Source organism: Rhinoderma darwinii, chromosome 4, assembly GCF_050947455.1.
Source record: "Rhinoderma darwinii isolate aRhiDar2 chromosome 4, aRhiDar2.hap1, whole genome shotgun sequence".
Lineage (NCBI taxonomy): Eukaryota > Metazoa > Chordata > Amphibia > Anura > Rhinodermatidae > Rhinoderma > Rhinoderma darwinii.
The window spans coordinates 50790249-50812574 of NC_134690.1; the positions used below are offsets into that span (position 1 = coordinate 50790249).

The 22326-nt window shown below is 44.7% G+C and overlaps 1 protein-coding gene across 1 annotated transcript in view; it reads right to left on the reverse strand.

The window, feature by feature from the left end:
* Positions 1-22326, reverse strand: part of GREB1 (growth regulating estrogen receptor binding 1) — a 108919-nt gene that overhangs the window by 80941 nt on the left and 5652 nt on the right. Inside the window, exons 3-5 of the mRNA XM_075861100.1 lie at positions 21860-22036; positions 4681-4863; positions 3820-3951 (exon numbers count right to left, since the gene is read on the reverse strand). Of these exons, the coding sequence (XP_075717215.1) occupies positions 3820-3951; positions 4681-4863; positions 21860-22036 (492 nt within the window). The remainder of the gene's footprint in view (positions 1-3819; positions 3952-4680; positions 4864-21859; positions 22037-22326) is intronic.

The following is a 22326-nucleotide window of genomic DNA, read 5'->3' on the forward strand; positions in this document are numbered from 1 at the left end:
CCTGACTGGCGGGGTCCGACTCCCGGGACCCGCCAATCAGCTGTTTTGAAGGGGCCGCAGCACTCGTACGAGAGCTGCTCCCCTTCATTCCTGTCACTTCATTCCGGTCACACTGTGAATCGGTGTCGGCGATTCACAGTGTGGGCGAGTAGTGAAATGAAGGGGAAGCAGCTCTCGTACGAGTGCTGCGGCCCCTTCAAAACAGCTGATTTGCGGGTCCCGGGCGACACATCAGCTATTGATGGCCTATCCTGTGGATAGGCCATCAATGTTTAGGGACTGCACAACCCCTAAGCCTACGATGTATCAGGCTTAGGGGGCCCATGAGACAGGATCACAGATTGTGTGATCCTGTCTGCTGGGCCCTGTATCTAAGCCAATCACATGGTAGGCTTAGATACATGGCCCATGCGTGATCCTGTCTGCTGGGCCCTGTATCTAAGCCTACCACACTGTAGGTTTAGATACAGGGCCCCACCACACAGTAATCTTATACTGTATAAGATTACTGTCTGCTGGACCCTGTATCTAAGCCTACCTTGTGGTAGGCTTAGATACAGGGTCCCACAGACAGTATCACACATGGGCCCTGTATCTAAGCCTTAGGGTATGTGCACAGACACTAATTACGTCCGTAATTGACGGACGTATTTCGGCCGCAAGTCCCGGACCGAACACAGTGCAGGGAGCCGGGCTCCTAGCATCATAGTTATGTACGATGCTAGGAGTCCCTGGCTCGCTGCAGGACAACTGTCCCATACTGTAAACATGTTTTCAGTACGGGACAGTTGTCCGGCAGCGAGGCAGGGACTCCTAGCGTCGTACATAAGTATGATGCTAGGAGCCCGGCTCCCTGCAGTGTGTTCGGTCCGGTACTTGCGGCCGAAATACGTCCTTCAATTACGGACGTAATTAGTGTGTGTGCACATACCCTAACACATGTGTTACTAATAATTTTTTGTGTGTTTTCTTACAGGTTCGGTCGTTGGACTACGGCGGATTCCAGGACTACTTCGATGACAGCTTTTTTTTTATTAATAAAATGGTTAATGAGGGTTGTGTGTTTTTTTTTTTTTTATTTCAATAAAATATTTTTTCTATGTCTTTGTGGTTTTTTTTTAAACTATATTAGTACTGCCTTAGTAATGGCCGCCGGCTGATTGACAGCATCCATTGCTAAGGCGGGGCTTAGTGTTAGCGGATGCAGAGGCTAACACTATCCCCCTTTATTACCCCGGTACCCACCGCCACCAGGGGTGCTGGGAAGAGCCGGGTACGATCCAGTACCTGACCATCTGTAGTGATTGTCGGCCACTGGGGTGGCCGCAGGCTGGTATTATCAGGAGGGGAAAGGCCAAAAACAGTGGCCCTTCCCATCCTGGTAATGCTGCCTGCTGCTGCTTTATTGTATCTGGCTGGTTATGAAAATGGGGGGGACCCCACGTCATTTAAAAAAAAAAAAAAAAATAATTGGAAAGAACGATTTCGGGTCCCCCCCCAATTTTCATAACCAGCCAGATACAACACAGCAGCAGCAGCAGGCAGCATTACAAGGGTGGGAAGGGCCACTGTTTTTGGCCTTCCCCAGCCTAATACTACCAGCCTGCGGCCACCCCGATGCCTGCCCGTCACTACAGATGGTCGGGTACTGGTTCATACCCGGCTCTTCCCAGTACCCCTGGTGGCGGTGGGTACCGGGGTAATAATGGGGGTTAGTGTAGCCTCTGCACCGGCTAACATTAAGCCTCGCCTTAGTAATGGAGGTTGTCAATCAGCTAGCGGCCATTATTACTAAGGCGGTGATAATAAAGTTTAAAAAGATACAAGCACATAGAAAAATATTTTATTGAAATAAAAAAAACAACCCTCATTAACCATTTTATTGAGAATAAAAAAAACGCCGTCATTGAAGTCCTCGTATCCGAAGTCCAACAACCGAACCTGTAAAAAAAACACAAACACAAAAATAATCAGTAACACATAAAGAAGCAAAATTATTATTCTTACCTATCCTAGGTCCAGCGCTGGAGCCGCAATGTCAGCGAGCTGGGCCCTGTATCTAATCCTATCATGTGTGATACAGTCTGCTGAGCTGTGTATCTAATCCAATCATGTATGATACTGTCTGCTGGGCCCTATATCTAATCCGATCATGTGTGATACTGTCTGCTGAGCCACTGTATCTAATCCTATCATGTGTGATACTGTCTGCTGAGCCACTGTATCTAATCCTATCATGTGTGGTACTGTCTGCTTAGCCACTGTATCTAATCCTATCATGTGTGATACTGTCTGCTGAGCCACTGTATCTAATCCTATCATGTGTGGTACTGTCTGCTGAGCCACTGTATCTAATCCTATCATGTGTGGTACTGTCTGCTGAGCCACTGTATCTAATCCTATCATGTGTGATACTGTCTGCTGAGCTGTGTATCTAATCCTATCATGTGTGATACTGCCTTCTGAGCCACTGTATCTAATCCTATCATGTGTGATACTGTCTGCTCAGCCACTGTATCTAATCCTATCCATAGTTTATAGGGTCGTAGTGCTATAGATATGCTATGCTGTCTCATATACACACTTTTTTTTGGGGCGGACACATATGTATTGGGGCTATTTCCCGGACATTTTAAGCCCAGAGGGTATGTTCACACGGCAGCGTCCGTTACGGCTGAAATTACGGTGCTGTTTTCAGGAGAAAACAGCACCGTAATTTCAGCCGTAATGGCATGTGGAGGCGTCTTTTGCTGCGTCCATTACGGAAGTAACTGAAGTTGGTTTTCCATGGAGTCCATGGAAAACGGCTCCATTTACGTCTGAAGAAGTGACAGGCACTTTTTTACGCGCCGCCTTTTGACAGCGACGCGTAAAAAAAATGACCGTCGGCACAGAACATCGTAAGACTCATTCAAATGAATGGGCAGATGTTTGCCGACGCTTTTGAGCCGCATTTTCGGACGTAATTCAATGCTAAAACGCCCGAATTACGTCCGTAAATAGTGTGTGTGAACCCAGCCTTAGTGACGCCCCGGCTGCTAGTGCTGCATTGTTGGGTCACTTAGGAGACCCAGCGATGCAGCTGAAAGCGGACCGTCGGCCATGAGAAGTTTGCGGGGGGGGCCCAGTAAGAATTTTTGCATCGGGGCCCATGAGCCTCTAGCTACGCCCCTGAGTAGATGGTTAGGGTATATAAGAGGAAGGCCCCCCTCACATCATGTTTGGAGCCTTCCATCGGGGGCTGAAACTGGGGTACCTGGAGAAAACGCACACAAATACAGGAAGAACATACAAACTCCATGCACATGTATCCTTTGGATGGGTTTAGACCCAGAAAACCAGTGCTGCAAGGAGAAGTGCTAACCACTGAGCTACCATGCCAGACTTTGAACCTCCACAGCTTAGCTGACCTGCATAAGGTTTTATTTTAGTTCTCGGCATTCTATGCACACCACGAATAATCCAGAGTAGATGTGGGGGACGTAGTTTCTTCTGCATTAGACCACTGCACACTGCTTGGTGTGAAGACTACAAGTTGCATAATGAACTCTGAGATATCAACGTCCATACAGACACTGAACCAGCAGAGGGCGTCAGTGTCCTGCAGCCTAAGTAATAACAGGACTATTAATTGCAGCTTTGGATGTGACCAGAAAAACTTGGCACATTATAACTGCAGATCAAATATACTCCGCGTTATATGTAGAATTGACTTTTAGTATTTAGAGTAAAATTACAATTTAGAATTTAAGTAAAATTAAGTTTTAAATTAGGAAGCGATGTAAAGGTTTTGCCTTGATCATTCCTGCTGATCCTTACCTGCCAGAGGACTGCCGCTTGTCACTTGTATGGCAGGGTCACTCATCTTATTTACCATGGTAACAGAACTGTCCAGCAGAGTTAGTCCAGTGCTTGAACATATGCTGGAAGAAGAATGGCGGCTTCTTACCTCTTCAAGGAAATGAAATATGTAATAAATTGATTAAAAAACAATAAACAATGGTAATATAACTAGCAAAATACAATAATGTGTAAATATATATGTAAATTCTGAAACATTTTTTACAGAAAATAAAGCTAGCCATATTATTGATCTAAGACGGCGGTTTTCTGAATGACTTGTATTTCATGCTTGGTCCGTGAAGGTTGACGTCTTGGAAGACAACGCTATACGTCTAAATGAAGATCAATATCTGCATTGATTGATGGGATGCAGATCTGACGTTGGCATGAACGACTTTACAAGACTGCACCAGAAAAAATCCAACATGGCAAATTAACTTTTCCACAGTCTTCGGTTGGCATCTTCATGCTCGTTTGTGTCATGAAAAGACGCAGTCAGCAGAAGATGGTCGAAATTGGCTTTTTCGGATGTCCAAAAATATCCATTGTTTGTAGCAAAATGATAAAATACAGTAAGTGTGGAGTGTTATTATATGAGCACGACATAGATTTGGCACTACAATATAGGAACTATAGGGCAGTTACTTGTTGGCATTGTATGGTACTGTTTTGTGGCACTGTTTGGTGGTTTTATTTAGGTACTGTATGGCACAATTACATCAATCCCTCCATTCAAAAAAAAGAAAAGTCAGGGGCACGGTTGAAGGGGATTACACCATGTATGCCCGGGGGCCTCCGCAGACTTTGATTTGACCCTGCCATTCTCCTAAAGCTCACCTGTTCCCTTCCAAGAAATAAGAGCGCCTTTTGTTAGGCATCCCTGGGCGTTCCTGATGAGATAATACTTCAAGTGTTTCTGTTTCTTGGGCTGTGTGGTCAGCTTAAGGTTAATGTGATTGGAAAACTCAGTAAAGTAACGGAAGCCTTTCTCTCCACATCCAACACAATTGCCAGAAAATCCTGCAGGTAAAAAGAAAATCACGATTATCAAAAACTTCCAAAACCATCGGAAGAGAAATTGGTTCATGCTAAATAAATAATAGTATAAGATCAGAGCTTAGTCTAATGGGGGCAAGGGGGGGGGGATGGATCCTCATTGTTTACACACTATGATCATACTGGCAACTAAAAAATATACTAGGAATGAATGATCAGTTTTCCAAATGTTAAATGTTTTCATGGTTATTATCCAATGTATCTATAATAAAAAATGAAGCAAGTAGTCTTGATTAAATATTCATATTAAATATCCTACCATTTTGCATATACAGTTCATTTGCCGACCTATGTGTTTCCATGGTTACAGACTACAAATAAACCCTGTGTGTAGTCAGATCTGCAGCCATGTTTTACTCCATTTCAATTGATACTTTGCGTCTTGCAAAGCCACAGGCAGTAGGAGAGGGGGCAGAGACAAGGCTTACGGCTGTTTTTATACCTTCCATAGAGTTTTATGGAGCAGCCACACGCATTCTCACAGCTGAGAGTTTGGTACATGGTATCAAATATATGCAATACTGTGTGTGCAATATACATCAGCAACACCATTCCCTACTTTTTCCTGATCGTTGCCTACAATGCAGGATTGCCGACCTGACTATTTCTTTTTTTCTGGACAACTTATCGATAAATTACAGACAGTTAAATAAATCATAAAGATGATAAGTGATATTTGTCCACAGCTCAGAATACTGATATCAACACATTAAGAACAGTAAAATGATGAGAATTACTATCTCCATAACTTGTACAAGCTTCGGCAGCTTCCAAGAAAACCACTGACGCATCCATTTCTTTTCACGGACACTGGAAATAAGTCCCCAATTTTACAGAGTGTCCAGCAATTTCCAGACAGTTGGCAACCCTGCTACAATGTATTAGTGCAGACAAAATGTATCAGTCTTGAGTCTAGACTGTTTAGCTCAGAGGATTGTCTATATTGGATACAATTGCAGCAAACCCTCAGCTGTAAGAAGTATTAGATTTCTATGTTTTTTTTTACCCACTCGATGTAAACAAGAATGTTCTCATTTATCGACAGCAAAGATATTTTTCTGTATCCCTTTAAATGAAAAAAAATAAAAAAATCCAAGTTTGAAGAACTTTTGGTTTCTCAAGGTATTCCCATCTCAGCAATCATAGCTGCATGACTACGTAATGTTACATTTTTAATTTTTTTTTACAAATACCTTCTTTTTTCCAAATTTGAAAAATTTGATCTACAGTATATTTGTCCTTCCCATTGTACTTGCTGTTTCTCCTATAGTTACGGTAACGCAGCGGTCATGCAGGGGCGGCCATACTTGCGCAGGCTGTGCGCATATGTATAGCATGTTAAACTAAATAGTAGGTTAGAAAATTAAATACCATTAATACCTATTTATAAAGTTGCTTTAAATAATTAAAATAACTTTAATGAGCTTACTGATCTTAAGCAGAGGTCAATGTACCCGAATGCTGCCTATCCTAAGGGCATGTAGGTAAAAACACTCCTACTAAACACCCGCCAGCTGTGAGAACCAAACCTTACCACCATATAATACGGAAAATAATCAAAGAACAAGACAGAAGGTAACCAGAGGCCTCACCAAGTAGTTCCCATTTTTTTTAAATATCAATTCTAGACGATATTTCTATCAGTTTTTATTTATAATAAATCCAGATCATGTATACCGTATCATTTCACTCTCTTTGTTATTTTTATATAACATAATCAGAAAAAGATACCCATACCATACACACCATCACCAAAAACAAACACCACTTGAAATACCAAACACTCAAAACCCATAAGAATTCAGTTGAAACGAGCAAGAAATCTAAGGGAGGGAAAATGTCGTAGACAAAAGAGTTAGAGGGGGTTGAGGACACAGTTTATATGCCTCCATGATTTAAATAAATACCCCCTGTCCCAATATGTAATGAAGACATGGGTAAAAGACGGAGTATAATGTGCGGTATCGGTGCCAGGCTTTGAAGGAACACCGGTTGTAACAGCAGTGTTACAGACCTGGTGAAGGGACCGGTTTGGTCCAGAAACGCTTTGTCGTTCCAATAAAGAGTACGCTTTTTTTCCTTCAAACCCTGGCGCCGATAACGCACATTATACTGAATCTTTTACCCATCTCTTCATTACATATTTGTTCCCTGCAAGGATGATTCATCCATCGGGGGACCGCAATGGGTGCCAGCCGGCAAAGATATTTTTCATTCCACAAAAGTCTCGGAGGAGTGCCGCTGTTCCCAATTTTTTTCACATTTGTGCCCCTTCACAATAAGCATTGACCTGAGCAAAAAGGGGGGGGGGTGCTCTAAATGCCATTGAAAATACAGCACTTAGAAGGGTTTTCCCACCAGGGACATGTATGACATATCCACAGGATATCTCATAAATGTCAGATAGATGCGGGTCCCACCTCTGGGATCCACACCTATCTCTAGATCGAGGTCTCCTAAACCCTGTTCTATCGCTCTGTTTTGTGGCTGAAGTCGAGCATGTGATTTCCAACCATGAAGAAGGTAAACAGCGTAACTCGCTGAGCTACACTGTTTGCGTAACTCCCATTCAGTTCTATGGGACTTACGGAAACAGCGTAGCTAAGCAACCTATGCTACTTCCGTAATTTATGGCCGGAAATCACATGCTTCAGCCACAACACAGAGCGGTAGAACGGGGTTTAGGGGGCCCCGATCTAGAGATAGATGCGCGTCCCACCTCTGTGACCCTCATCTATCTGACATTTATGACACATTCTGTGAATTTATGCCATAAATATCTCTGATGGGAAAACCCCTTTAAGCCTACTAAAACATATTAACCCTTTATAGGGAAACTGTCCAAGACCCAGCGGCTATACGCCTGAGGGCCTACTAGATGCTCCATCATATTTCCCTATGTGTCTGGCTGGGTAATCTAGCAGGGTTCATATTAGGGGTGTCACAGGTCTGCCCTCTAATTATTATTTTTTATGCATATATATATATATATATATATATATATATATATACAGATTTATAGAGATATAAATAAATATATATATATATACATAAAAAATAATAATTATATATATATATATATATATAGCAAAAGAAAATTTGCAGCACTCCAACATGAAAAAAATGGTGGTTTATTCAATCCAAAATAACAGCAACGTTTCAATCCTACAATAGGATCTTTATCAAGCCTGATAAAGATCCTATTGTAGGATTGAAACGTTGCTGTTATTTTGGATTGAATAAACCACCATTTTTTTCATGTTGGAGTGCTGCAAATTTTCTTTTGCTATACATTATTATACGTCCGAGGATCGGGACGTTTTTGCCTGGCACCTGGTCGATTATTCCTATGTGAGTGCTGCTGTCTTCTTGTGTGCTATATATATATATATATATATATAATATTGAAACACAGCAGAGCTCCAACGCGGCTCATTTATATGGTATTAATAGTGTTCATTCATAGTGCAGCCTGGCTGGTTTCTATGGGTACCAGGGACTGTATAAAGCATTAGCTGATGCAGGAGGTAGCATCACATGCTGCGGGTACACAGGTTGCCTTTATAGGTCACCGTGACATCTCAGGTCAAGACAACTTGGCAGGCAGGACAATCCACTGTGCTAATCAAGGTATTTGCCAGCCATCTGCTTAACATCCATGAAAAAGCCTGCAGGAACATGAGACTCTCCAGAACATTATCTCCGAACATCAGGTCATAAAATGCAGGAAACACAAAACTGTGAAATCAAACAATAGTCCCAAAGCTGAAGATTAATTGTGCTGTAAATCTCCGGGAGAGGGGGCTAAAGGGGACATATTTCATGTCACTCACTGGAAGCGACTTCTCCAAAAAAAGCCGCCCCATGTGGAACAATTGACTAGGTAGGGTTGGTTTCCTTAAACAGAAGCTCAACCTTGAAATCACCAAGCAAAAAATATTAGGAAACCGGTTAGATAGCAATTCCCAAAACTACAATGTGGTTACCAGATTTACCCCCTCTGCTGGACTAATGTGGTAATAATCTGCAGGACTGCCAGGAAGAATGTCTTCCTCTGTCACTAGATCACACATCCATAATATGGCCCTGTACATGAGCCCTAATTATACCCAATAGTTAAAGGAATAATTCCAAAATACTTTGGGGCTGCCTGAGAAATTCCCCACAGTTTTACTGCAATCTGCTGACAGAATACCAGGGTAGCAGCAGGATGTGAAATTCCTCTACAGCCCTGTATGTCGTTATCAGGTCACTCACAGGCAACAGGCCGATTTTAATTACAAGGTTATATTACGTAATTTATTTTTAGCCAATTTTTCATATAATCTGGAAAGTAGCACCTGGATGGTACGACAACTCCAGACCATGGATATGTTTCATAATTTGGTAGGTGAAATACATGGCGGATGTTGGCATGAAGGAGGAAGACATTGGCGTATCCTACATGTTTCGGGGACAGCACAACAATGTATGTAATTTAGTTTTGGTGCTTAAAGGAGCACTCCAGGCAATACTGATGCACTTTGTTATGGTTAGTGCAGGGCATGATGAAGTGGGGCATGACAAACGGATACAAAGAACACCAACCCCTACATTACAAACGTTCATTCCCAATTATCAGTCCGTGTAACACACTTAGCGACATGCTGACAAACGAGCAAACGTATATCTTTTATCCAGCCCAAAAAAACGTATTATTGATCGTTTATCCCCATGCACTCAATCACTGCTCCATATAAATGGAGTAAACGAGCGCCAATTGGCATGTTATTACCGTTGATCGGCGCTCGTTATCAGCCAGGAAGTCAGGCCGAGTAAAAGAGCATTTAGTGTGAACAGCCTTGGCGGCTACCGCAGGGATTGAAGATGAGAGTCATGTGACATCCATGGTTTACTCTGGACTGTTTACACTGCCTCAGGATACCTGAGTTATCTCTGTGTACACACTGTGATCCAAACTAGGAGACTGACTCCCTATTGTCTGCTTCAGTATCTCTTCACCCCCACCCCCACCCATGTCATGCCACTCCAGCAAACATGGGCCCCTTACCAACCACAATAGCCAGGTTATAGTAGCCAGACAATGACGGGCACCATGATGGAAAACCAACGGACCACATTATCGTCAATAACCGTTGACGGATTATAGTCAATAACGGATGCTTCACTGACGTCATTTTTGTTATTCTACTACTATGACGGAGCAGAACAACGAAAATGAACAGCGCAAATGTGAACAAAGCCTTAGGTAATTAAATCGTTTTTTTTATAAGCACTTAGGCCCGATTCACATCTGCGTTGGAGGGGTCTCCGTCACAAATCCCTCTGAAAATACCGGAAACAATTTCGCAACATGCTGCACTATTGTTTTCTCTAAAGCCAAAGACACCCTAACGGAATCCCAACGGAACCCATTAAAGTCAATGGGTTCCGTCGGGCGCCGATGGTGTCCGTTGTGCAAAGGAACCAGCGCTTATGGTATATTTATTGTTCTGCTCCTCTGACAGAGCAGAACAACGGAAAGACCGAAGAAGATGTGAACGAGGTCTTATTCCATGTCATTTTCTCCATTCATATCTATATTTACTTTCAAAGTTCTACTGGTTGCCTTTGGAAACAGACTATCAGACATGTGACCTAACAATGTGGGACTAACTGTATATGGCCTTATGCACATGGCATGGATCTATAGCCAGTTTATGTTCTGCCATACGGTGCCTCTGTGCGTCCTCCTTTACGGGGAGAATACCAACAACATCCGATGGAACATGCCACAATATTTTTTCTGTCGGATTCATACAGAATCTGACAGAAATAAATCTGTGTGCCTCCATATAAAATCAAAGGTATAGCAGGAACCCCATGGGTCCTATTACAGCTCCGTATAAAGGCCTTTTTACATGGGCCAATGATCGGGGGAATGATCGCTCATGCGGAAGCTCATTCCCGATCATTTCCCTGTGTAACCAAGGCAAAGTTCAGCTGATAATCGAGCCAATGCTTGCTGATCGGATATTTATTGCGGCCAAAATAATGGTCGCTTGTTCGCAGCACATCTCCCTGTGTAAACAGGGAATGTGCTGCGGACATGATGCAAATACATGGGGACGAACGATCGTAGTAATGAACGTTCATCTCCATACTAACAGTCATTGTTCCATTTGAAGTAAACAAATGACCGCTGATCGACAAGCTGTATTGTCTATCTGCGCTCGTTTAAAGGCGGTAAAACCATCTGCCCGTGTAAGGCCTTGTTCACACAGTGCAGATTTGCTGCAAATTTTTTACGCAACTTTTAAGCCAAAACCAGATTTGGATCCAGGAAAACACACCTTCCTTTATATAGTCCTTCTGTTTAGGTTCCGTTCCTGGCTTGAAAAACAGTTATAAAATCTGCAGGAAATCTGTACTGTGTGAACAAGTTCTAAAACCCTTTTAACTGTGAATTTAGCTTTAGACATAAATGGAGATGACCACATCATGCAATCATAAATTGGACCAGATTGTAGTAATACGTTGGTGACATATCACAGCCGGTACAGACAGACTGGCACAAGTGTGAGCAGCTGGTACGCTATGTCTGTATTTCTAGAACTGCTTGGTAGGGTCCAGATGCCGGTGTTTGCAGTCGGTCAGGCAGGAGACGGCATACCTTGACCAGTACCTGTGCCGTCTCTGTCTGGTATGTCTACAGACATGTTTATTGAGGAAGTGGGGGGTGAGAATCCGTCTTGAGTCTGTCTTATTGGTGGCCTGGCCTAAACTACTATCATTTATTGTTCTTTTGTGCCTTTGTTTAAAGTGCTATTAATACAAAGGCTTCCTCCACGCTAATTGCTGAGCTTTCATGTCTGAGACTGATCTGGTCTTCTGGAATTTTATTATCTATTGGTAGGAAGAGGATGGGATGTGTTTGTAGAATTCAGGAATTGCTGAGCTAAATGACCTACAACTGTTTGTCATGGAAATCTCAACACTGGAAAAAAGACAAGTGGATATCTGTGCTTTGTGTGGTTTATTATAGTATAATATCCTTTTTTCTCACATTTTAAAGATTTGAATATTACAGGTAGATAAAGATATATATAATAATGGATGCCAGATTACCAAAAATGATTGGGCGATCATAGATCTAAAGTGTAGGAAAATTTTTACATATGAGGGTAAAGTAGTCTCCTAATTGATTCTGTCTGTTGAGTCTGCTGCTTGCGAAATTTAGGATTATCACAAATTTCTGTTTAGGAAACAAGTGTCGGATTGGCAGAATTACTGGATTATTGTTTGCCGGATTAAAGCAATTTCACTCCGTGTGAAATGTCTTGTAGCACTTGTTATGTTGTTATAACCGTTTGATAATTTAGCGAGCATTCTGATAGATTTTTTATGTGTGCACCCCTTTAAGGATACTCTTTAGAAGAAGGGTGCACATGCACCGATATAGGAAAAAATAGGAACAATTTTGTATGGGCAAAACACTTTCAGCTATTGCAAATATTGTTCTTCTGTATTGATGCTCATGTCGCTTTAATGACCAACAAATAAGGCCCTCTGCACATACGGCGGAAATGCTGTGGATTTATGAATGAAAATCTGTAGCGGATTACAGTACCAACAACCGCAGCATGCTCATTCTTGTCCAGATGGTCAGGGCTGGATTTTACCCTTTTTAATGGAAAAGGGGTAAAATCTGCTGTGAATCTGCACCACAATTCGCACGTAACACATGCAGATTTTGCTGCGGAAACGCTGCAGATTCGATGCGGGATATCAGCAACAAATCCGCTATGTGTATGGGTACATATTCACGCATTGCAATTAGGTCATGGCCAGACATGGCGGAATTGCTCTGGAATTCCGCTGCGGACATTTTCTACATTGGTTTCCACACCTTTTTAGTTAGGTTTGTGCACACGTGGCGGAAAACTCCGCTGCAGACCATAGGCCGCGGTGCGGAATTTGGTGTCCGCAGCATACACTGGCTGTTGCGGACGTGTAGCGGACTTGTTGTGGACTTATATCCGCAGATGTTATGTGTGTTGTGTTGCGGATTGGTTTTACGAACAGGATATTTCTTCATTCTGGCTGGACCTATGTGTTTCGAGGTCTATAGCCAGAGTGTAACGGCAGGGGGTAAGGAGACGGACAAGTGAGCCCTAATCTACCCGCCACTCTGTCCCTGCCTACTTGCAACGACCCGCCCTAGGCGACGGGGTACAACTGGGCGGCGGTCCCTGCGCTCAGTAAGTGCACGACAAACACGACAAACATACAAGGAACACAAGCAAGGAAAAGGGGCCGTTGCCCACGGCAACACCGTGAGCAACCAGAGTGGTGAACGAGCCGAGTCAAGCCAGGAGTGTGCGAGGTACAAAACGAAAAGCAGAAGAGTAGTCGGTAAGCCAGGGTCGGTATGGAGCAGGATCAAAAATAGCAGGAGCTGTAGCTGGGCCAGGAACCACAAGGAAGGAAACCAAAGCAATAACAAGCACCGAGGGACAGGAAGTGCAGGCTTAAATAGACCGAGGGCGGGAGCTAGCTGAGTCTGGCCAGGTTACGATAGGCTCTCCCACTCCTAAGCCTGCCAGCCTGAATGGTGGAAGCAGGAGTCAGTCTCAGGGATGTATTCTCAGGTGCTGACTGATAAGTTCTGGGAGTTAACCCCGCAGTGCCTGGCAGATCCTTTACAGTACCCCCCCTTTTATGAGGGGCCACCGGACCCTTTCTAAGTGGACCTGGCTTACTGGGGAAACGCAGGTGGAACCTCCTGACCAATACCCCAGCGTGAACATCCCGGGCGGGTACCCAAGTCCTCTCCTCGGGCCCGTATCCTCTCCAATGGACCAGGTACTGGAGGGAGCCTTGGACCATCTTGCTGTCCACAATCCTGGCCACCTCGAATTCCACCCCCTCCGGGGTGAGGATGGGAACAGGAGGTCTCCTCGAGGGAGCCAAGGACGGGGAGCAGCGTTTGAGGAGGGAGGCATGAAACACGTCGTGTATCCGAAAAGACGGGGGTAACTCCAGCCGGAAGGAGACAGGATTGAGGACCTCAATGACCTTATACGGCCCAATAAACCGGGGAGCAAACTTCTTGGACGGAACCTTGAGACGCAAGTTCCTAGATGACAACCACACCAGATCCCCGACCATAAACAGGGGGTTAGCAGAACGTTTTTTATCAGCCTGAGTTTTTTGTACGCTCTGGGACACCTCTAGGTTTTTCTGAACCTGGGCCCAGACTGTGCACAGTTCCCGATGAACGACCTCTACCTCAGGATTGTTGGAACTACCAGGTGAAACGGAGGAGAACCGTGGATTAAACCCAAAATTACAAAAAAAAGGAGAGACCCCAGACGAGTTACTGACCCGGTTATTAAGGGAAAATTCGGCGAGGGGAATGAAAGAGACCCAATCAAATTGACAGTCAGAGACAAAACACCTTAAGTATTGTTCTAGGGACTGATTAGTCCTCTCCGTTTGGCCATTGGTTTCAGGATGGAAGGCAGAGGAGAAGGACAGATCAATCCCCAACTTCATACAGAAGGCTCTCCAAAACAATGAAACAAATTGTACCCCTCTGTCCGAAACAATATTGACAGGGACCCCATGGAGACGCAGGATGTGTTTGACAAACAAGGTAGCCAACGTTTTGGCGTTGGGTAGTTTCTTGAGGGGCACAAAGTGGCACATCTTACTGAAGCGGTCCACCACCACCCACACCACCGACTTGCCTTGGGATGGAGGCAAATCGGTGATAAAATCCATGGAGATATGTGTCCAAGGTCTCTGGGGAATGGGCAACGAACGCAGTAAGCCCGCTGGTCGGGACCTGGGAGTCTTGGACCTAGCACAAACCTCACAAGCGGCGACGTAGGCCTTAACGTCTTTAGGCAACCCAGGCCACCAATAATTTCTGGTAATGAGGTGTTTGGTACCCAGGATGCCTGGATGGCCAGATAGAGCGGAGTCATGATTTTCCCTAAGTACCCTTAGCCGGAATTGCAGGGGAACAAACAGCTTGTTCTCAGGAAGGTTCCCGGGAGCTGCACCTTGATCAGCAGCAATTTCAGAGACTAAATCAGAATCGATCGAGGAAATGATTATACCTGGAGGCAAAATACAAGCAGGATCTTCCTCCGAAGGAGGGCTGGCCATGAAGCTACGCGACAGTGCATCAGCCTTAATATTTTTAGACCCAGCCCTATAGGTAACCAAAAAATTGAATCTGGTAAAAAATAACGCCCATCGAGCTTGTCTCGGGTTTAGCCTCCGGGCAGATTCTAGGAACACCAGATTCTTGTGGTCGGTAAGGACCGTTACCTGGTGCCTAGCCCCCTCCAGGAAGTGGCGCCACTCTTCAAATGCCCATTTAATGGCTAAGAGTTCGCGGTTGCCAATATCATAGTTACTTTCAGTTGGCGAAAACTTCCTGGAGAAGTAGGCACAGGGGCGGAGATGGGTGAGGGACCTGGTACCCTGGGACAAGACAGCCCCCACTCCCACCTCAGATGCGTCAACTTCCACGATAAATGGCTCCATTTGGTTGGGCTGAACCAGCACCGGGGCCGAGACAAAGCACTTCTTAAGGACCTCAAAAGCCTGGACAGCCTCAGGAGGCCAGTGGAGGAGATCAGCACCTTTGCGAGTGAGGTCCGTAAGGGGCTTAGCGATGACCGAGAAGTTAGCAATAAATCTCCTGTAATAATTAGCAAATCCCAAAAAACACTGTAACGCCTTCAGGGAGGCAGGTTGGACCCATTCCGCCACAGCCTGAACCTTGGCGGGGTCCATGCGGAATTCATGAGGAGTGAGGATTTGACCCAAAAATGGAATCTCCTGTACCCCAAACACACATTTTTCGGTTTTGGCAAACAGTTTATTTTCCCGAAGGACCTGGAGCACCTTCCTGACATGCTCCACGTGGGAGGACCAGTCCTTGGAAAACACCAGTATGTCATCAAGGTACACTACCAGAAAAATCCCCAGGTAATTTCTCAAAATCTCATTTATGAAATTCTGGAAGACCGCAGGGGCATTACACAACCCAAAGGGCATGACGAGGTATTCGAAATGGCCTTCGGGCGTGTTAAACGCAGTCTTCCACTCATCCCCCTCTTTGATGCGAATAAGGTTATACGCCCCCCGTAGATCCAATTTAGAAAACCATTGGGCCCCCTGAACCTGATTAAAGAGATCAGGAATCAAAGGAAGGGGATACTGGTTCCTTACCGTGACCTTATTCAGGCTACGGTAGTCAATGCATGGCCTAAGACCACCATCCTTCTTCCCCACGAAGAAGAAGCCAGCACCTACCGGAGAAGAAGAGGGACGAATGTAACCCTTGGCCAGGGATTCCTGGATATACACTCTCATAGCTTCACGTTCGGGACAAGAAAGATTAAATATCCTACCCTTAGGAAGCTTAGCTCCTGGTACCAATTCGATAGCGCAATCGTATTCTCTATGAGGAGGTAACACTTCGGAGGCCTCCCTAGAGAAAACATCAGCGAAGTCCTGAACAAACTCGGGTAGCGTATTCGCCTCCTTAGGGGGAGAAATAGAATTAACAGAAAAACATGACGTACAACATTCATTACCCCATTTGGTTAGCTCCCCAGTATTCCAGTCAAACGTAGGATTATGCAACTGCAACCAGGGAAGACCTAGCACCAAATCGTACGATAATCCCTGCATCAACAGTACAGAGCATTGCTCCAAATGCATGGAGCCAACAAGGAGTTCAAAAACAGGGGTATGCTGTGTAAAATAACCATTAGCAAGAGGAGTGGCGTCGATACCCACTACCGGGACAGGTTTAGGCAAATCAATAAGAGGCATAGCAAGGGACATAGCAAATTCCACAGACATGATATTAGTAGAGGACCCTGAATCCACAAAAGCACTGCCGGTAGCAGACCTACCACCAAAAGAGACCTGAAAGGGAAGCAAGATCTTAGTACGTTTCATATTTACGGGAAATACCTGTGCGCCCAAGTGACCTCCCCGATGATCACTTAGACGCGGAAGTTCTCTGGCTGCAACCTTACGCTTAGGACAGTTGTTCACTTGATGCTTGTCGTCCCCACAGTAGAAGCAGAGACCATTCTTCCTGCGGAATTCTCTACGTTGTTGGGGGGACACGGAGGCCCCGAGTTGCATAGGTATCTCTGAATCTTTCGGGGAGGAACGAAGCAACGGAGCTTCGGGAGGCATCATGGGGGAGTCGGAGGAGAAAACACATAAACGTTCACGTTGTCGTTCCCTGAGACGTCGGTCAAGTCGTATCGCTAAAGCCATAACCTGGTCTAGGGAGTCACAAGAGGGATAGCTAACTAGCAGGTCTTTCAGGGCATTCGACAGACCCAACCTAAACTGGCACCTTAAGGCAGGGTCATTCCACCGAGAAGCTACGCACCACTTCCGAAAGTCAGAGCAATACTCCTCAACAGGTCTCTTACCCTGACTTAAGGTCACCAGCTGACTCTCGGCAAAGGCAGTCCTGTCAGTCTCGTCATAAATAAGTCCGAGAGCAGAAAAGAAACAATCAACGGAGGAAAGTTCAGGGGCGTCAGGAGCCAAGGAGAAGGCCCACTCTTGGGGCCCTTCCTGGAGCCGGGACATAATTATACCCACCCGCTGGCTCTCAGAACCTGAGGAATGAGGCTTTAAACGAAAGTAAAGCCTACAACTCTCCCGAAAGGAGAGAAAAGTCCTCCGGTCCCCTGAGAACCGGTCGGGCAACTTGAGGTGGGGTTGCTGAGCCAGGGTCTCACGGGGATCCATAGTGGTGTCAGGGACCAGGGGTAGACTAGGTATGGGCTTGTTATTATGTAACGGCAGGGGGTAAGGAGACGGACAAGTGAGCCCTAATCTACCCGCCACTCTGTCCCTGCCTACTTGCAACGACCCGCCCTAGGCGACGGGGTACAACTGGGCGGCGGTCCCTGCGCTCAGTAAGTGCACGACAAACACGACAAACATACAAGGAACACAAGCAAGGAAAAGGGGCCGTTGCCCACGGCAACACCGTGAGCAACCAGAGTGGTGAACGAGCCGAGTCAAGCCAGGAGTGTGCGAGGTACAAAACGAAAAGCAGAAGAGTAGTCGGTAAGCCAGGGTCGGTATGGAGCAGGATCAAAAATAGCAGGAGCTGTAGCTGGGCCAGGAACCACAAGGAAGGAAACCAAAGCAATAACAAGCACCGAGGGACAGGAAGTGCAGGCTTAAATAGACCGAGGGCGGGAGCTAGCTGAGTCTGGCCAGGTTACGATAGGCTCTCCCACTCCTAAGCCTGCCAGCCTGAATGGTGGAAGCAGGAGTCAGTCTCAGGGATGTATTCTCAGGTGCTGACTGATAAGTTCTGGGAGTTAACCCCGCAGTGCCTGGCAGATCCTTTACACAGAGTGAGATGAAATGTTTTAAAAGACAGCAGGAAGTACTCTTCACCTGAATACGTTGCGGCTAATCCGCATCAATTTACTGCACATTTTAGGCAAAGGCGCAATGGAATCTGCAACGCAGATTATGTGCGGCATTGATGCGGACAGTGTCTGCAGAAATACGCCATGTCTGGCCATGCCCTGAAAGAGACTCTGTCACCACATTATAAGTGCCCTGTCTCCTACATAAGGAGATGGGCGCTATAATGTAGGTGACAGCAGTGTTTTTTATTTAAATAAACGATCTATTTTTACCACTTTATTAGCGTTTTTAGATTTATGCTAATGAGTTGCTTAATGCCCAAGTGGGCGTATTTTTACTTTAGACCAAATGGGCGTTGTACTGGGGAGTGTATGACGCTGACCAATCAGTGACCAATCAGCATCATGCACTCCTCCCCATTCATTTACACAGCGCATAGGGATCCTGTTAGATCCTTATGTGCTGTCTTATACTTAGGGCGGATTCAGACGAACGTGAGCGTTTTGCGCGCGTGGCAGCAGCGTGTCAGCTCGGTGTGTCCTGTTCATATGGATGCGCGGCTGCGTGCTTTTCGCGCAGCCGCCATCATTATGACACTCCATTTGGATGTTTGTAAACAGAAAAGCACGTGGTGCTTTTCTGTTTACATTCATTCTTTTACTGCTGTTGCACGAATAACGCTTGTCCCACGGAAGTGCTTCCGTGGGGCATGCATGATTTTCACGCACCCATTGACTTCAATGGGTGCGTGATGCGTGAAAAGCGTCTAAATATAGAACATGTCGTGAGTTTTACGCAGCGGACTCACGCTGCGCAAAACTCACGGACTGTCTGCACTGCCCCATAGACTTGTTTAGGTCCGTGCGACCCGCGTGAATACCACGCGGGCTGCACGGACGAAAATCACATTCGTCTGAATCCGCCCTTACACATTAACAATACTGAAGTGTTTAGACAGTGAATAGACATTCCACGGGATGTCTATTCACAATCTCTGCACTTCGTTACTCTGTCTGTGGTAGTTACAGCAGAGGAAGCGTAATCTCGCGAGATTACGCGGTAAATGACAGGTTACAACGAGATCACGCTTCCTCTGCTGTAACTACCACAGACAGAGTAACGAAGTGCAGAGATTGTGAATAGACATCCCGTGGAATGTCTATTCACTGTCTAAACACTTCAGTATTGTTAATGTGTTAGTATAAGACAGCACATAAGGATCTAGCAGGATCCCTATGCGCTGAGTAAATGAATGGAGAGGAGTGCATGACGCTGATTGGTCACTGATTGGTCAGCGTCATACACTCCTCTGTACAACGCCCACTTGGTCTAAAGTAAAAATACGCCCACTTGGGCATTAAGCAACTCATTAGCATAAATCTAAAATCGCTAATAAAGTGGTAAAAATAGATCGTTTTTTTAAATAAAAAGCACTGCTGTCCCCTACATTACAGCACCGATCTCCTTATGTAGAAGACAGGGCACTTATAATGTGGTGTCAGAGCCTCTTTAAGGTACACTGTTTCAGGTCTTGTGAAATTCCACATTAAGGGCACATTCACATGTGGAATTCTGCAGCAGCCGTTTTTTTATATTTGTTTCTATACATTTTTAGGAAACTTAGTTCAGACGTTGCAGAAATCAGGCTGCGGTGCAGAATTTTCCCTCCGCAGCATGCTCATGACATTGCGGAGAAGGAGCGGAATTTCACTGCAGATTTCAGCCTTTGCAATGCAAAAACTGAAATCTGTGGCAAGTCCGCTGTCATATCTGCAACTTCTGAATTACCTGTCAGATATGCAAATGTTGGTGCAGACTGGTTGCGTAATTGCCCCAAATCTGCACCAACATTTGCAGCGGAAAAATTCTGCCACGTCTGAACACGGCCTAAACGTTCTGGAAACAAGTGCCAGATTATCAGATTTTCAGAATTGTCATATGCCGGAATAAAGGAATTTCATCTATATGTAAACAGCAGATTGCTTTATTTTTCTGGACTAAAATGAAAACAGTGGAGATCCTAAATAATGATCTTATTTCTCAAAATAAAACTTTAACATTGACTTTATAGGAGCAGCAGTGCCCTCTACATAATCTACCAATACGCTGCCTAAAGCTAAACTAATATAAATGACTAATAAACCAATATAAATGGCTGATAAACTAATATAAATGACTAATAAACCAATATAAATGGCTGATAAACTAATATAAATGACTAATAAACCAATATAAATGGCTGATAAACTAATATAAATGACTAATAAACCAATATAAATGGCTGATAAACTAATATAAATGGCTGGACAAATAATCAAAATAATTCAAGGACATAGAAATAAAAGCAACACAAGAAGATGTATTTTCTACTCCTTTTTCTTCAGTGCTGCTCTCATTATCTGCTATTTATAGATGACTGGTTGTAGTTCAGAACCTGGTCACGCTGCCCCGGCCTTATACCTGCACCTTAAGAATAGGAACACACGCGGCGTAAACACTGCAGATTTTCTGCAATGGATTTATTGTGAAAAATCCGCAGCGCATTACAGTAGCAGCAGTATGGATGAGATATTAACAAATCTCGTCCCCACACTGCGGAAAAATGCCACGGAAAAAATGCATAGAAATTGACCTGCTTTGCAGTTTCTAGCATGTCAACTAATGCTGCGTAATTGCAGCTATTCTGTTGCAGGTTTTCCCATTGAATTCAATAGGGTGCGTAAACCCGTAAAAAAGTGGTGTGTGCTGCGACATTTGCGGCAGAATCACAACGATTTCACCGCAAAAATCGCAAGTAAGAAGAAAAAAAAATTAAGTTATACTTACCCAGAGGTCCCTGCTTCTTCTCCTGGCCGGCCTCCTTGGATGACGTTTCATCCCATATGACTGCTGCAGCCAATCACAGGCTGCAGCATTCACATGGCCTGCAACGTCATCCCAGGAGGCCGGACTGCGAGCAGAGAAGAGGGAGGGCGTGGGTAAGTATGACAGTTTTTTTGTTTCTTTACAGAGCTGCTTTACGCAGCGGAAATTCCACCGCAAAAACGCACCACAATGTGATGCGATTTTTCAGACGCCATTTCCTGTGGTGTATTGGGCAGATACGCTGCGGAGCTTGATGCAGTGTATCCGCCTAGAATACGCTGTGTGTGTTCGTACCCTAACAGCAGTATCTGTCTTTTCACTGACCCTACACAAAACATTGGATCTTATTTATAATAAAAGACTCCAAAAAAAGTCCCGCTCCACCATTCAAAAATATTACATAAGAATTCTCATTGGTCGCTTGGGCAGAAGCGTAAGTTGTTTTCTGGGCCCCAATGCAAAATCTGTAACGGGGCCACCCAACTATAACAGATCATTTACAGTATTTATCACATGGGACAGACGCATGTTTTGGGCCCAGTCGTGATCACATCCCCGGCACCCACCTATAACTATGCCACTGGCTAGGGGCAAGAACACTATTTCTTCTCTAAGATAGTTTTGATGGCCATCGTGATGACAGTGATGGGGCGAAACGTATATAGCTACATACCTAGAAGTGCATTGCGGCCATTGTCATCTGGTAGAAATCTCTTGTCCACAGCACACACTAGAATGTGATCTGGTAAACTCGGCGACTTTGCACCAACCAATAAAAATCCAGGAGGCACTTCTATCTGCTCGAAGGCAATAGCTGCCAGTCTCAAGTCTTTACCAGCCTGACAAAAACCTGAAACAAAGACAGAAAAACATATATATATTATTATATTATTACCATATGCCCTGGCCTGTTGATTTGTACAAGTTTAATGACAAAAAATACTTTTATTAAAGGGGTTCTCCTGGACTCTTCACTCTCGTACGGAAGAGCTGATGTGCCAATGTAAACACTTAAGGGTGGTGGAGCTCATTCGAGCACCTGCGGCCCCTTCAATTGGTAAAAAATACATATCATACATATTTTTGTTTTGTTCTGAAAATCGTTCTGATCGCATGAAAATATCTATGTAACCGTGGGGT